The following is a 16,902-nucleotide window of genomic DNA, read 5'->3' on the forward strand; positions in this document are numbered from 1 at the left end:
TGGGACCCAATGCATGAGAAATACAGGTGCACTTGGAGTTATTCAACATCCTTGAACTGGATACAGATATGTTAGATTGTTAATCTGTCAGAGTTTCATTTATTTCATTATGTTTGTTATGATTTAGTTTTTAATCTTTGATGTTAGGCTGTTGTAGTTCATCTCACATCACTCAAAGAGTGTGTTGTAGTTCTCTGATGGATGTTTCTGTGGGTGGTGCTCTTTCCTGTTTCTGTTTAGATTGAATGGTTATTACTGCCCATGTATTTGTCCCAAATAAAGTAAAACACATCATCACTTTCTGTGAGCCAAAAGATTTTACTTGGAAGAAGCAACCAGCTACTGAATGTTTAAAAAAAACAATGGAAAAGATTTAAGCTGACATTTGATGGCTTGTTGCTGTGTTATCTCACGTTTTAGTTTTCTCTATGAAAATGTCACATATTAGTTCTGTAAATAAGAGTATGGGAGAAAAGCTTGTTCTATATGGTGCAAGAATGTAGATGTTTAGACCTGTGTGTGTAAATCTGGTTTCAACCTTCTCAGTTTAAAGCTGTAAATCATAATATTACTGTAAACAGGATTCCTACAGAAACTACACTGTATATTGTATATGAGAATGGCAGGGACAGTCATCCAACTGAATGTATCTGCCATACACACAAGTGTTTGATGACTTAGTCACAATAAAACAAAATCCATCCACAAAAACATGACGAGCTTTGACTGTGACACTCCTTAATGGGCATTTCCTACCTTGAATCGCACTTTCTTGAGCATCATCCTTGAATCTAGGGTGAGTGAACAGTAAAGATCAGACGTTACCAAACTTTTCCAACTCCACACTCCATTCACCTAAAACAGCGTTTAACAAAACTCCAGTCAGACAATCTTCTGATTCCAAATCCAGTCCAAACGTCCAAACTGATTGACCGTGTGCTCTGCCGTGTGAGGTGTCTGGCTGCCGTCTGTGTGTTTAACATGCCAAAGACAACAGTGTCTGCTCCAGTGCCGCCCTGCGCTCCCCTCTCCCTCTCCCTCCTCTGAGACCCTTTACAAAGCTAATCAGCCTGCTCATTCATTCGTAAAACAGACACACCCTCTTTTTTTATGACTGGAGAGCTGCTATTAACACCCCCCTCCTCCAACAACACTCCACAGTTCAAATATGGGTGGCGGTAAGCTCTCTTGAACTCGCCCCCTTTGACCCTTTAAAGCCCCCCTCTCTTCATCTCCCAGCATTTAACCATCTGTTGGGCCGCAGCGTCTCAGCTCAACATCTGACTCGGCTCATCTTCACGGCTGTTCTTCTGTCACACATCCCATCTGTGTGGAGAAAATATAAACCTCTCTCTGCTGCAGAGCAAAAAATTATTTACACTCAAATTCAAAGCAACCCACGTATGTGGCAGATATGATGACTGTGATAGAAATTATAATAATCTGGAGTTATATAGAGATTTGGGAACATTGCCCTGAGACTTTTACAATTGTCATCCCTACTTTCAGCCCAAATTGTTTATGTGCATTAACTCATAATTTCTTGGAGAGGATGTTCTTCAAACTACAAACATTCTGCCTCTGATCCCCTGACTTTTTTTTTTAAGTGGTCAGGTCAAATTTTTTAATTACTTGTCCAATTCCTAATTCCATTATAACACTGTCAGCCCTCTGTATTGTTTCGATGTGTCTTTATCATAAAGATATAATATTATCCCTTACAAGATGCTTGTAATGCTAAAGCTGTACTATAATCTATCTATGATGATGAAATCCCATTAACTAAGGCAAACACAAACGTCTTTTTGGCCATGTGGGGCTGTAGTTCATCAGGTAGAATCCGAAAGTCGGTGGTTCGATTCCTGGCAGACTACATGTCTAAGGGAAGATACTGAACGCCACATTTCTGCGTGTAAATGCTTATCTGATGAGCAGGTGGCATCATGTATAGTAGTTTTGGCCACCAGTGTATGAATTTGTGTGTGTAAATGGGTCGTGAAGATTAAAAAAGCGCTGTATAAATGCCGTCCATTTACCATCAACCATGCTATCAGCGTGGTTGTGTAGCAACGTCGGTCCAGACTGAAATATCTCAACAGCTAGATTGCCATGAAATATGTAACAGACATTCATGATTCCCATAGGATGGGAATGGAATAACTTAAGTTATCCCAACATTTTTTCTCTAGCACCACCACTAGGTTGGCAATTGTGGTTTTAAGGGAAACGTCTTGAGAGCTATTGGATGGGTTGATACAAACATTTATGTCGCCCTCAGGATTAAGTCTAAGAACTCTGGGGATCCATCTAGTTTTCATCTAGGGCCATCCGGTCACAATTTTACTTTGTTCAATAATTTGGTTTATGACCAAATACCGCAAAACTGACATTCAAATACTCCTAAGCTGTCCCTTGTGTTTACTGCTAGTTAGCTAATGTTAGCGTGCTAACACACTAAACTAAATGATGGTGAACATGGTAAACATGACCAAACATTACCAGGTTAGCATTATCATTATGAATATGCTGTGCTGAAGTACAAATGCTAGCATAGCTGTAGAGTATTAGCCTCTAAATTACTGAGTAATCTAAATAGGGTTTCTACTTGGACATTTTGATGGCCCGACCAACCACTTTGCTCACGAGTGACAATGTCCATTAGACCCACAAGACAAACTTGGCCTTTGTTCAATAAGATTGTGCATAATACTGAATATTTTACACTTAATTTAAAATATTTTACATAATTTATCTTAGCTTACATGATTGCTTAGATACTGGCGCTTGTGCTTGTTACGTCACTTCCCCTACAGAGCCAATGCTAGCGCATTCTACACAAAAGAGACACTGACCGTTCTGTGCACAACGCACAGGCTATTTCAAGTGGAGAAAAACAGTAAATTGAACATACATATTCCCTAGCCTTGTGAAAACCGGGACATTCAGTGTCCCGGGAGAGTGGATAAATTTCCCAGGATAGGTTATTAAAAAGAAGGACAATCCCGATAAAACTGGGACAGGTGGCAACCCTAAATCTAAACCATAGCTATTCCACTTTCAGGTTGAACCGCTAACAAGGCTTTGACATATGCAACTGGTGACACAGTGCTACAAGGCTATATTTAGAGGGTTACCAAACCAAAAAGATTTGGGAACCACTGTGATTAACTAAAGGCGCCTGTACTTCAGTGGTACAATAAAAAGGTCAGACATGTCACGTCAGAGTCATGCATGTAGAAATACAACCTGTGGCTCACTGATCCATGTTTAGTCTGGCGTCTGTGACCCTCACAGTTAATGCTAATGAATGTCTTGGGTGACCGGACAGGACGAGTCATTCTGAGAGCCTAAAGTTATGTGTGTAAAGTTGGTTAGTCATCACATAAGACAAAGAAAAATGAAATACCTCAAATTTAAATTGAATTCTTCCAGGGAATACATGTTGTGGGTAGTAAATAATAAAAAGTTTTATGCGGTTTGCTCATTTAGCCATTTAACCGGAACATCTCTGACTGCCTCTTTTTTATATCATATTCAATTTGTAACCCATTTAATTGTGATCAATCCAACGTTAAATGCCAATGAAATATAAACAAAACTTACAATACATTCTTGTATTACTGGTGAATCCCAAATCCTAAACTCCTGGTCAAGCCAATTACCAACACAAAAACCCAAGTCATACTTACATTTTCAATAATACATTTTATTCCATTAAAGATTCTTTTTTTCTAATTGTACACTGGAATGTTAAGATTCCCCTTCAGTAATTTAGTTAAAAATGCTCAATCTAGTCATTTTAAACCCCACATCCACACAACCATTGCTAAATTGAAAATTGGGGAGTACAAATGGAAAAAAAAACAAAAAAAAACAATAACATGAAAGACAAATGTTATATCTTGAATAATGTTGATGCACTATGAGAATTTAAGTAAAGGATGACTAGGTGGATGAACAGGGGTGTCAGCAGCAGAGTTTAATGCGAGGGCTCGAGGCGCGTCTCTGCTTAGCTTGGATGTAAGGGGAATGGGTCCCATGTTAGGCTGCCAGCCTCGGATCCCTGCTCTGTGTTTGTGTGTATATTTCCACTATTATGCCAACAAACATCAGTCCGATCTCAGATCTAAAACGCCTTGTGGGATGTTGGATTAAGGGCTTGAATGTTGTTTTTGGGCCGCGTGTTCAAAGCACTTTGTGCGCTGATATCTGAGGGCTGATCATTGGACTTGAGTGAAACATGGCGTCTCTTTGATAAAGTGACGAGGGAGTTGCAATGGTGTTACAAGAAAAGATCAAAAATTCAACAGATGCAAAGTTGTATTTACTGGTTGGTAAATACAACAGACCTTGCAGCTGACAATTTCTTACAAAGTCCTGCTGTTCACTGTTAAATTTCAATATCCAGATTAGTGGTAAACAATGACTAATTATATTGCAAACAGTAAAAAATTAAAGTTAAAAATAAAAGGACACAACCATTTTGATGATAACCGCAGACAGTACAGACAATATACTGAGCACAGAGCAATATTTTGCATTCAGCGAAGTGTTACCACTAGAAAAACTGAAAACTCGAGTGTCATCACGAGAAGAAAAACAAACAAAAACAATGATCTGAAGTGAGATATCAATAGAGCAAATCACAATAGTTTAACTATTAAAGAGTGACAGGCTTATAATGATTGAGACAGCTACAATTCTGCAGTTATTACGGATAGGAAAATCTGAGAAGAAAGAAAGCAAAAACCCCACTATCGATGAACCATTGCAATGTGACCGAAGAAGAAGAAAGGGTGCGGCGGATGCATGATGGCCGGGGGATGAAAACTACCAGCGCTCATTCTAGTAGAGACTGATAAAGTGGCCTCAGGTCCCCGTTCTCCCTCTCTACCTCCTGGCAGGGTTTTATAGATGGATTGACGAGAGAAGGCCGCTGGCCTCTCCTGCACCCCAGAAGTCATCCTCTACTTAGTCTGGAGTCCTCTTTACAGTTCTGCTTGGCGTACACAACAGCATCAGTGTAGTTTTCTTTTTTTTGTGTGTTTGTTGGTTTTTCCTGTTCAATTAACTCTATATATAGATGATCCTCTCTCATACAAACATATAAATACACCACCACTGCTGCTCTGCTCCACCACAGGAAGAGGGTTTGCCAGAGGGCTGACGTAGTCCTGTCGATGTACACAGTCTCTGAAATAGTATACAGGGTGGGCAGGCAAGAAAACTTCAATCTTTCTCTGAAGCATAGATTTGGACTTTTTTTTGTTGGTGATTTTTTTGATTTTGAGGTTTTCTTTGAATATTCTTTACAGGATTTCATATTTGTCGACAACAAAGGAGGTTTCTGAAGAGAATCTAATGGAGCTGTCGCCATCTACGTGAGTCACTTTGGTAACCTGGGGGGGAAAAAAGGAAATTTACAGAATGTAAGTTATTTATCATAAGGAACATTACTGAGCACAAGCAGGAGAGAGTACCTGCATGTCTGAACTGTATACAGTTATCCATCCATGACATTTATTTAGCCCCATCTACACCTGGTTTGTAAGGCGATTGTAGACTTTATAGCAGAAGAGATGGATTGGAGTGCATCAGACTGTACAGGTGTCCCTAATAAAGTGGCCTACTGAGTGTATGTGACCTGTACTCAGTGGTTCTTTTCAGTAACCCACCTGGATGTCGCAGTAGTTGCGCTTGGACACAAAGGACACATTGATAGGGAAGAAGTCATTGGGCTGTCCGGCGATGCTGAACTCCAGGCTGCCGGTCTTGTTGTTGGCATCGATGACAGGTAGACACCACTCCAGAATGTTTCGCCTGCTGTCATGTTTGTACTCTCCATCCAGATCACCAATCACAGGGGCTCCCACACCAGACCTGCAGAGGAACAGTACATTTTTTTTGTTTTTGATTTGGCATGCATGCCAATAGATTAGGACAACACATGTGGTGCCAGAAACACTTCTTCAAAGAAAAAAGCAACCCTTTTCTATCCGGGGAAGATTTGTTTGTATCTCATGGACCCAATAACAGCCACACCCTATTAATTTGATGACTACACACTCTCACTGCACCTTCCCCTTATAGGTTTGGTCTGACATGACGGTTTGATAATACCAGGGTTTTCCCTGCCATTATACGGCGTAGATACACCGCCTAAATGTACAAACGTAAAAACAACATGGAGAGCATCTGGACGAGCTGACCCACGGGTCGGCCCACAGCGGCAGCTGCAACCCACACATAGGCACCGGGGCCTAAACAACACGTTATTATGGAACCCACGCAACTTCTAGGCAAGACCCACCCTTCAAAAGTATTCACACACTACTATTGGCCAGGCGTCCATGGTTATGTTAGGTAACGTAACCAATTTGTCTTTTCCCCTGACCAAAAACGGCTATCCTATCCACTTAAAGGTCAATGCCTAAACCCAACCAATCGGCCTGCTTTGTAGGGCGGAACTTGCACTATTTTACTGAAGAGGATTCCAACACCCGGACGTCCGACAGTCTGCAGCTGCCATTGTTGGAGAAACAACACAGACGGTGTGTTTACTTATGTGGTAACTGGTGAGCCTCGTGGTACATTCAAAGTTATTGTAAATTGCTCTTTTCCCAGCTTATGGTTGTTTATGTCATTTAACACCAATTTACTGGTGAAATAAGTTATTGTTATTACATTTCAATAAATCATTTTATCTTGACTGTATGGCCTTTGCAACAAAAGTTGTTCTTTAATGTAACAGACTGTCGTTGCTTTTTTAGCACATGTATCGGGAAAAAAAAAACTACGCCAAACCTTAGTGTGCAGGGGAGAGAGAAAAAGATGGTGTGTGTGTGTGTGTGTGTGTGTGTGTGTGTGTGTGTGTGTGTGTGTGTGTGTGTGTGTGTGTGTGTGTGTGTGTGTTAGCTAGCGACAACTTCAGCACAGGATTGCTAACTTAAGCTGGGCTGGCTTTAAGGTGGACCAGCTGTTCTCATTTCAGTGATAAGTCACTGAAGTTTTGCTTTAGTGACCTCCCTTGCTTTAACTGGCAACCACTAAACTTTATGCAAACAATTACGTGACGTCACCACTATGCTAATGAGCGTATGATGCCATTTACACCTAAGCGCTCTAAAAACCCTGGATACTATCAACAGCGGCTGTGGCTCGGTGGTAGCATGGTTGCCTGCGCAGCGGAGTGTGAATGTGTGTGAGTGTTTATCTGATGAGCAGGTGGCACCCTGTACGGCAGCCTCGGCCACAGTGTGTGAATGGTTTCTATGCTATGTTAAAGTGCTTTGAGTAGTCGTTAAGACTAGAAAAGGGCTACATAAAAAAAAGTCCATTTATATTTAAAACTACAGTATCAACCAGATTTTAATTTTAAGTCCTATGTATAGTCCCCAAATGCTATTTCAGACATTTTTACACAAGAATAAAGTTTGTATTATTATTTACAGTACATATTTTTATTACTATTATTTTATGTGGATCTCAGCGCTAAGGGCAGTATGTAGCAAATGCAACTACAAACTGCTAATTTCAATGCATCAAATACCCACAAAAAACTCATTCAGAGCCTAAACGTTTAGTAGATGTACTTACGGTACGGGAATGCTGATGACCACGTCGTTGAGCTCGAGGCTCTCCTCCTGCAGCTCATATTCAATGTTGACATCGCAGCCACTACCACTCTCTGAAGGCCAGCAGTTTACTGTGAAAGGAACAGGACATATTATCAGTCACATGAGAACCCAGTGTGATTGTACAGTGTACAAAAACTAAATGGTTACAGTGACCTGTATACGGCAAGGCTGATATTAAAAACAGCAACATCACATCAAACTGGCTTTACTCCACAGGTCCCCAGATAAATCCCATGTAGTGGCACTTACTGGTTAGAGGTATGAGGGACTCGTCTGTGGACTGTAGTCTCCACTTCAGCACACCCACGTCATTGTTGAGAGGGAAGGACTTCTCTGGGTTTTTCAGGCCAATCACTGAGTCAGCTGTGAACAACTTCTTGTCCACATTGGGATGTGTCTGAGAAAAGACGACGCAAACATATACCTCACTCATATTAGTAATTTGTTAAACAGAGAAAAGTTGAGTGTAGATGAATGTACACATTACAACTTGGGTCATTTAAAACTTTGGAAATGGAACGGCAACCGTTTTTGAGAAACATTTAATAACTGGGGTACGCTGCTTTTTTCTTCTTTGGTGAATGTATGTGTGAAAAGTAGTAAGTAACATATGCTATACTGTTGTGTATGGAATATACATGTCTATAATCACAATCTTCCACGATTGCCCCGTTACCGCCGGAAATATGTCCTGACCGGATTTCCGTTACCTTTGTGTTGGCATTTTAAACTCTGGTGGATTCATGAGGACTATAGTTAACTGCTCCTCAGATCTCTGCAGGGTAAATCCAGACAGCTAGCTAGACTATCTGTCCAACCTGAGTTTTCTGTTGCACGACTAAAACAACTTTTAAATGTACACATGTTCCACCAAAACAAGTTCCTTCCCAAGGCTATTTTCCAGCGGCACCGGGGCTCCGTGCAGTGCTTAGTGCCGCCCGTGACAATTTTGATTGGTTTTAAGAAATGCCAATAAACCAGAACACGTTTTTCTCGCATCCCGGAATGCTGTGTGGACTATCTAGACCCTCCTCTGCAGCGCTGTGTAGGAAGGTCTGGCAAAACAAGACTTTGTATGGTATAACATTGTCTCCAGAAAATATAATATTTGTAATATGTGGCACACGTACTTGCAGTTGCAATCCTTTGTTGTCATTATTGTTGATTATAAGGCGGATGCGTCCGCTCTTGTCGTCTGTGACTCGGAGCGTGATCATGCCCAGCAGCTCCATGTTCTGTAGGCCGCCGTCACGTCCGCAAGTCAGCGAGATCTTCTCCTCCACACGCAGATGTACACTGGAGAGGAAACACATCCCAATCAAGTAATGATTTAACTACACAGAAGACAGTCAGATCAGGTAATATACGCGTATCAAAGTGTAAACTCAAGTAAGCCTCAAACACAGCATTTGGGCTATTAAAGAAAAGAAAAAAACGCTTTAAAGCATGGTTAAGTAGAGGGTTGGGCTTATGGGAGGTGAGCAGTTGATTACTACAGGACAGAAGAGGCCTCACTTATTGGTTTTGTGGACAGACCTCCAAAATATTGGAGGCGATTGAAACTGAACGGCCAAATTCTGATTTTAGTACAAGAAAAATCTCTTCTCCATGTTCTGTCAAACCAATGTAATAATAATAATAATTCTAGTGATACATAACATGTGAATACGTGTCAATTTGTGAATTAGAAACTTCATGAAAAGCTTGACGTGATTATTCCATTGCACTTTAACAACTCTTATTAATGATCTCTAGCGATTTAGACTGCATAGCGTTCCCCAATGCATTATTTATTTATTTATCTATTTATTCATATTTGAACTGGATCTGATCATTTTCTTTCCGCGCTACTCTTTGTGCCTTTTACTTGCCCCTCATGGTCAAATAAAGTAATGAACTGAATTCTAACTAAAAGCAGCTACTGTTGCATAAATCACTTACAATGTATTGCAGTAAATGCATTCTATTATTGAAAATCAATTTATTGAATTTAAAAAGGATAAAAGAACATTACTTATAAAAAACAATGTTTGAGGGAAGTGCACACTGTTTAACTAGAGCTTCACTGCATTATTGTTAAACATTTGTTCATCATATCATGTTACACCTAATTCATATTTATGTCATAATTAGGGCGGGACCTGATTCTGAATTTTCCAAGTCGGCTTAGTTGTGTTTTTATTAGGGTTGTCCAAATTTAGTAATTACATTTAGAACAGATAAAAAGTGACAGCCTCTAGACCACACTCTATAATTTACAAGAGACCCAACAATTAGTTTTTAGAAAATGTTTTCATAAACACTTAATGTTATTACGGATGTTTTTCTACAACACAGCTGAACCCACCCACACTAAACTCTGATAACGGTTATGTCAACGTCCCACATTTTACCTGTAAGATGCCTTTGCTTGTCATCTACACTTTTATTAATCAACATTTAGGGCGGAGCCCTGGTCATAAATATGAGTTCTGACTTATAGAGCACTGTTTGACCAACCATGCAAAATCAACCCTCAATAACACGGTTGTCAAACCATTCAGGACGTTTTTCTTTTTATGTTTGATCTTCTCATTGTTATCAGATAATCAAAATTAATAAATACATGAAGACGAGTAGTTTGTGTCATAATTAAATAACACTTTTTAGGGGCCTGAGACCATTTCTACGTTCAGACAAATTCTTCAGTATATTATCTGAATTTTAACAAAGTCTGCAAGAACCACAGCGTTATCACTTATGTGGAAACAAGCATTGAGGCCCTTCTAAAAACTGACACTTCCAAAGGAAACCCTATTTACATTTGATCATAAAGATTGTGATGTGTGTGTACCTCTCCACATTGACTGGTGGTGGTAGAACTTTAGATACATCTGAGCCTCTCTTTCCTGAGGTGGGCATGATGGTTTCACCCTCGGACTTGAGCTTGTCGACAAAGTTGTCCACCTCTTTCCCTTTAGCACCCAGTTTCAGGGCCTTACTGGGTCCACTTGGTCTGGAAAGAAAAAAAACAAAAGAAACATCTTTAAACATTGGTCTCCAACCAAGATGATCAACAGAATCAAAAGTACAATGGAGGGGCCACAAAAGTCCATTTGCACTACAATGCAACGTTACACAACAACAAAAAGAGAATTTCAAATTTCAAAACAGATTTTGGGTTTTTGTCAGTACCTGACTGTAGCTGGTGTGATCTTGGGCTTCTCAGGCTCGACGATGGTGTCTGTGATGATGGACCCTGATGAGACGCTGGTCATGCCGGCACTGCCAAAGCCGCCAAAAGCTGGCACCTTCTTTCCAGAGCGCTCAGCGTCCCTCCTAGCCTGCTGCAGCTCCTTGGCCTTCCTCCTCATCTCTGCCTTGGCCTCTCTTTCCTGGGTCTGTGAGTTAACAAATAACAATTAAAGTTGTTCTAAATGATGTGACAGTTAAACACTACATCCATTTTAATGGTGTTTAATTGCTGCAAACACAAAACACACCTCTCTGACAGCACGGAAAACCTTCTCCTCATGGGAGTCCATCTCTGTGAAGGTGCGGATCTGAGCCAGGTTGACGTTCTCTCTGTAGCCTAGTGCCACAATCTCATCGAAGGCAAAGATCAGGTCAAAGCAGTGCTCCGATATTTCGCTTTCCTCCAGCACACGACAGTACTCTGGGATCTTGAATGGTAGGGAAGACAAAGGAATATCAGACAATTTTACCCAAGCAAGCATTTAAGAAAAGTGACCAAAAAAAAACAATTTTTTACATGACAGTCTTGGCTAAAGGCTTGACTTCTGACAACTCCACAATAAAACTAAAAAACACTAATAAAACTGAGGTTGTTTAAGCTTTGGCCCATTTGGCTAAACTTTAACAACAATGCTTGTTTAATCATAATTTTTTTGTCATAAATGCAACTTTCACCTGTTTCTGACAAGCCGTTTAAACAAAGCTATTTTAAAACACCAAAAAAACACCAGTTGCTGTACAATATTAACAGTAGAGCTTCATGTTTGAAACTATATGTATTACAATACAAAAGTCAGGCTCTGAGCAATTGTAATGATCATACTTTCATCGCCACATCATAGTTTTGTGTTTGTTTTTACTCCATTAGTTTTGTTTGCTGTGCTTATCAAGCACTACATGACAGCAACATTTGAAATGAAGGTCAGTAAAAAAAATTTACATATAAAATTATACTGGAATTTTAGAGAGGCAGACAAAACCATTTTGTTCTTTTTAAGCTTGAAATGTATAAACTGATGAATATCCACAATCTTACATGGACCATTAGTAAATAAATACATACCGTACAGGCCAAAAGTTTGGACACATCTTCTCATTTACTGTGTTTTCTTTATTTACATGACTATTTACATTGTAGATAAAAAAAAGTGTGAAATAACTCTTAAACAGGTCTTATATTTTAGATTCCTCAAAGTGGCCACCCTTAGCTTTTTTCATAGTGCTGCAAACCCTTGGTGTTCTCAATGAGCTTCATGAGGTAGTCACCTGAAATGGTTTTCACTTCACAGGTGGGCCTTGTCAGGGTTAATAAGCGGAATTTCTTGTGTTATTAATGGAGTTGGGACCATCAGTTGTGGTGTGCAGAAGTCAGGTTGATACACAGCCGACAGCCCTATTGGACAACTGTTAGAATTCATATCATGGCAAGACCCAATCAGCTAAGTAAAGAGAAACGAGTGGCCATCATGACTTTAAGAAATGCCGGTCAGTCAGTCCGGAAAATTGCAAACACTTTGAATATCTCCCCAAGTGCAGTCACAAAAACCAACAAGCGCGAAAACAAAACTGGCTCACATGAGGACCGCCCCAAGAAAGGAAGACCAAGAGTCACCTCTGCTGCTGAGGATAAGTTCATTTGAGTCACCAGCCTCAGAAATCGCAAGTTAACAGCAGCTCAGATTAGAGACCAGATGAATACCACACAGAGTTCTAGCAGCAGACACATCTCTAGACCAGTGGAAATCTGTGCTTTGGGATGATGAGTCCAAATTTGAGATCTTTGGTTCCAGCCGCCGTGTCTTTGTGCGACGCAGAAAAGGTGACCAGATGGATTCTACATGTCTGGTTCCCACTGTGAAGCATGGAGGAGGAGGTGTGATGGTGTGGGGGTGCTTTGTTGGTGACATTGTTAGTGGTTTATTCCAAATTTAAGGCCCACTGAACCAGCATGGCTACCACAGCATCCTGCAGAGGCATGCCATCCCATCCGGTTTGCGTTTAGTTGGACCATCATTTATTTTTCAACAGGACAATGACCCCAAACACAGAGTGAAGGCAAAACGGCCAACAAGCGCTAAGCATCTCTGGGAACTCCTTCAAGACTGCTGGGAAAGCATTTCAGGTGACTACCTCTTGAAGCTCATCAAGAGAATGCCAGTTGAATGTGCAAAGCGGTAATCAGTGCAAAGGGTGGCTACTTTAAAGAAACTAGAAGACATGGTTTCAGTTATTTCACTTTTTTTTGTTAAGTACATAATTCAACATGTGTTCATTCATAGTTTTGATGCCTTTAGTAATCTACAATGTAAATAGTCATGAAAATAAAGGAAACACGTTGAATGAGAAGGTGTGTCTAAACTTTTGGCCTGCACCACCCACACACTTAATACACTTAATACACACTGAGATGTATGCAGGAGACTGCTACAGTGCATGTTAGAATAACTCTAAAAGGGATAACAAGAACCTGGCTGACCGGTTTCAGTGACTGGATGTGGGAAAAAGCATACACCCACCACATCACATTCAGATTAATTTGTATGCAACTAGTATAGACCTACAGCTACGGGACGTAAATCGTTAACGCAATTTCCGTTTCTTCCCACTGCAATGTGACATGTTAACTTTACATCACACTGATGATGGACTTTATTTAATTTCCAGGCACAGACAGACACAGAAGCACCATGTTTTCCTTACCACACGGGAGAAGAGTCTGAGTGTCTCCAAGTCTTCCAGGATGTTGCTGTTCTTGGTAGTGATGAGGACCATGTAGAGTTTCTCCAGTGGCTGGTACACGTAGCGAACACTGTCTGTTTCCACAAAGGTGTGCTGCTTGCCCATGTTCATCAGTTTAGGGAATGCAGCCAGAAGACCCTCAATACGGGTCCGGGTCATTTCAACAAACTGCCGCGATACAATGGCCTTGCCGGCCTTGGTGCACACCGCCGCTGCCAACAGCACCTACAGGAGAAGAGAAAACTTGACTGTTGTAGTGCCAACATAGCTTCACAATGTTCAGCACATTGTGCGTGCATAAATTTGTTTGAGCGTGACAATTTAACCAAAAGGCAAAATCACGTTATAGGTCAAAAGGAAAATAATGCTCAAATTAGGTTGACAGTTCCCCCGTTTGCGGTAACCCAAATCCCGACTATGGTTTGCATCTTTCTAGAGAGAGCAAGTCATAGAAAGTTAAACATCAGCAATTTAATATTGTCATTAGACAAAATTGCATGGCATATTCAGCCACCACAGACCTACTAAGGTAGCAGTACAACTCATATCATTGGTTCGCACTGTTCAAGGCGAAGTACTACTTTGAGTTTTGGTGGTAGAAGACTGTATTGTAAAAGTAAAAGTTTCTATTTAACCTGATATTTATTAAGAATAATTGCTGCCGAGTGAACATATATGCAGAATTTGACAATGGTGAGATAACGATAAGTCGGGTTTACGATGGGTGAATGTCTGCTGACATTTTACAACTTTAACTGGTGTTCGGTGAGGCTGTCTCATTAAGACAACGTCAGTGTGAACAGATATTTGTTTCTATTAAATTAACTTACATAACATTTCAAATTTAGCTTAAGTAAGTACTAGGCACCAATTGATCCATCCATAGTATTGAATCGAAAAATGCCTTGTCATTCAATACAAAATTGTAATACCTAAGGAGTAAATCTAATCAGCATCAGTGAGCCAATGATGCAGCATGGTTGTATCAAGATCTAATAATGCTTCTAAATGGCTGGCCTAAAATGAGTCTATGCACCTCTCCCATACCATGTCATTTAGCCCTAGTAAAATAATAGACATTAAAAGGTAGTTACACCCGGATAAGAGCTGTTGGCTAACGTTACGGCTAGCTCTCTACAAGCAGACCAAACGGCAAATCAATTATTCTCCCGGTTTGGTCGGCTCGCAGAGAGTGCAACAGAGTGTAATGTTAGTCACACCTAACGTTCTTATTTTTCATTTATCATCTGTGCTGTATGACTGAGGTAGGTTTGCTGCTGTAACACCATAATTTCCCATTTTTTGGGATCAATAAATATCTATCTATCTATCTATCTATCTATCTATCTATCTATCTATCTATCTATCTATCTATTGTTAGTAAAATATTAGCAATTTGGCACTATTTTACACTGAAACATCCCACTTGTAAAATAGCATTGTCTACAGTTTGCAAAGCTTTAGTTTTGAGCAGTAGTGTTGCCAATTTGAGTTTTACTACCGGTTCATACTGTTACTGCACTACTTTAACTTTGTATGTGTAATTTTATTTATTTCAAAATAAATAACAGGATAAAGCCCTTGAGATCTCATTTTATTTTACTAAATTGTGGATGCACCGTTTTTTTTTTAAGGAATTATTTATTTCTAGATTTATTTGTTTTTCAGTTAAGACTGACTGTCAAAGTAGATAATAAAAACGTTCAATGGTATTAGTTCTTTGTATGTATTTGTTCATGTTTTACAAAAAAATGTATGTATGTATGTAAGCCATACAACAATAACAGCAATCACATCCATACAGAGTTATTAATATACAGCTGTTAAAATTTGTATTTGTTATTTTGAATGCACTGGTATCGGATCGGTACAGGTAGCTTGTTCTGGAAACGTTACCGAAATCGGTATCGGAAGGAATAATTTGCATCGGAACATCTTTTAATAAAAAAAATACGCTTAATATGAGTACATTATTCGTTTCACCCTGGTAAATGAATGAACTGTATTAATTCCACGTTGACAATGGCTGAAGTCAGAAATGAAAGACATCGACTGCATCGAAGTTGATACGGACAAGCAACAATTGTGAATACATGTTGTAGCAGCTGGCTCACCATAATGATAACACAAATCAACGGTATATAACGTTAGATAAAGTTTGGTTAAGAACGGTATCCAGGGTTGCCTGGCTGGGATGACAGCAGGTAACGTTAGCTCGGATCTGGCTAATGACAGGAGCTAGCTAGCTAGCTAACCGTAGCGCTAGTTAACGTCAGCAATGTCTGCACACACTGTGTCGCCTACTCACCTGAACATTGACTCTGTATAAAGAAACAACGATGCATTTATTTGATTTTATCAACTCTATATAAGGTTAGCGCTGCCAGCCCGGTGAAAAGTAAAGTTTGGTGTTCCTGTTATTTCGCTCTTGAAGAACCTAGCTAACTGATTCCTAGCTTTAGCTAGTTATCAGGTTAGCCAGTGTTATGATAATTGCTAGGCCCGATAAAAGCCAGGGAAAAATCTGAATTTCCGACTGTCACTCACCATTTTGGTCTTTCTCTATGTTACGACGATCTTCCGTCTCTCGTGTTTCTCGATTTTCGTGATTTCTAGTCACTCTAGAATAGCAAGGTGCAAATATAAAGGCCACTCCAAGTTGTGTGATTGTTAGCTAGCTAGCGTCAATATGGCAGCAGTACAGAGCCACGTCTCCACCGGAAGAGCAGCAATAGAACTGCCCACCGTGAAAACCAATGACGTGGGCCACAAAATGTTGGCCTTGTTGCATAAATAAGTTTCTCGCACTACTTCCACAGGCGTTTCTTCCATTTATTTATATTCTAGTGGGGTGCCGAACACTTGGAAACAAAATATATATAAAAAGAAAATTTATATATATATATATATATATATATATATACATATATATTTATACGTCTAGGTTGAAGCAGTTTTGTTTTAAATTATTGACATAAACATAAAACATACAAAAACAGAAAATAGCAGGGAATCAACATACATAAATCATAAATCAGTTCAAAACGTTGGTGCAAAGATCTAGGGTTTTAATTATTGTTTTTAGACTATAGGATTGGAATGTCAAGTTTGATATAATTTCCAAAAATTAAAAAAAAAGGAAGATTTATGATTGGAAAATGTATGACTATGAGATTTTGCGAGTCATACGATCAAATTGATGATGAAGTAGTGCTTTGGTAGCAGAGTAAGAAAAAAAAACACGTGTTTATAAGAAAGGGAAAATTCAGAGACAATATATACGGAAAGAAAC

At 39.7% G+C, this 16,902-nt stretch overlaps 1 protein-coding gene across 1 annotated transcript; it reads right to left on the reverse strand.

The window, feature by feature from the left end:
- Window positions 1–3,685: 3,685 nt before the first annotated feature.
- On the reverse strand, window positions 3,686–16,404 carry arcn1b (archain 1b). Its single transcript, XM_032510481.1, has 10 exons — window positions 16,158–16,404; window positions 13,572–13,835; window positions 11,120–11,299; window positions 10,812–11,017; window positions 10,471–10,632; window positions 8,768–8,933; window positions 7,887–8,034; window positions 7,597–7,705; window positions 5,676–5,880; window positions 3,686–5,399 (listed from the first exon to the last, which is right to left on the reverse strand). The coding sequence occupies exons 1-10, from the start codon at window positions 16,158–16,160 to the stop codon at window positions 5,310–5,312; spliced, it is 1,533 nt and encodes a 510-aa protein (XP_032366372.1). The 5' UTR covers window positions 16,161–16,404; the 3' UTR covers window positions 3,686–5,309.
- Between the last annotated feature and the right edge of the window lie 498 nt (window positions 16,405–16,902).

This window comes from Etheostoma spectabile, chromosome 3 (assembly GCF_008692095.1).
Source record: "Etheostoma spectabile isolate EspeVRDwgs_2016 chromosome 3, UIUC_Espe_1.0, whole genome shotgun sequence".
Taxonomy (NCBI): Eukaryota; Metazoa; Chordata; class Actinopteri; order Perciformes; family Percidae; genus Etheostoma; species Etheostoma spectabile.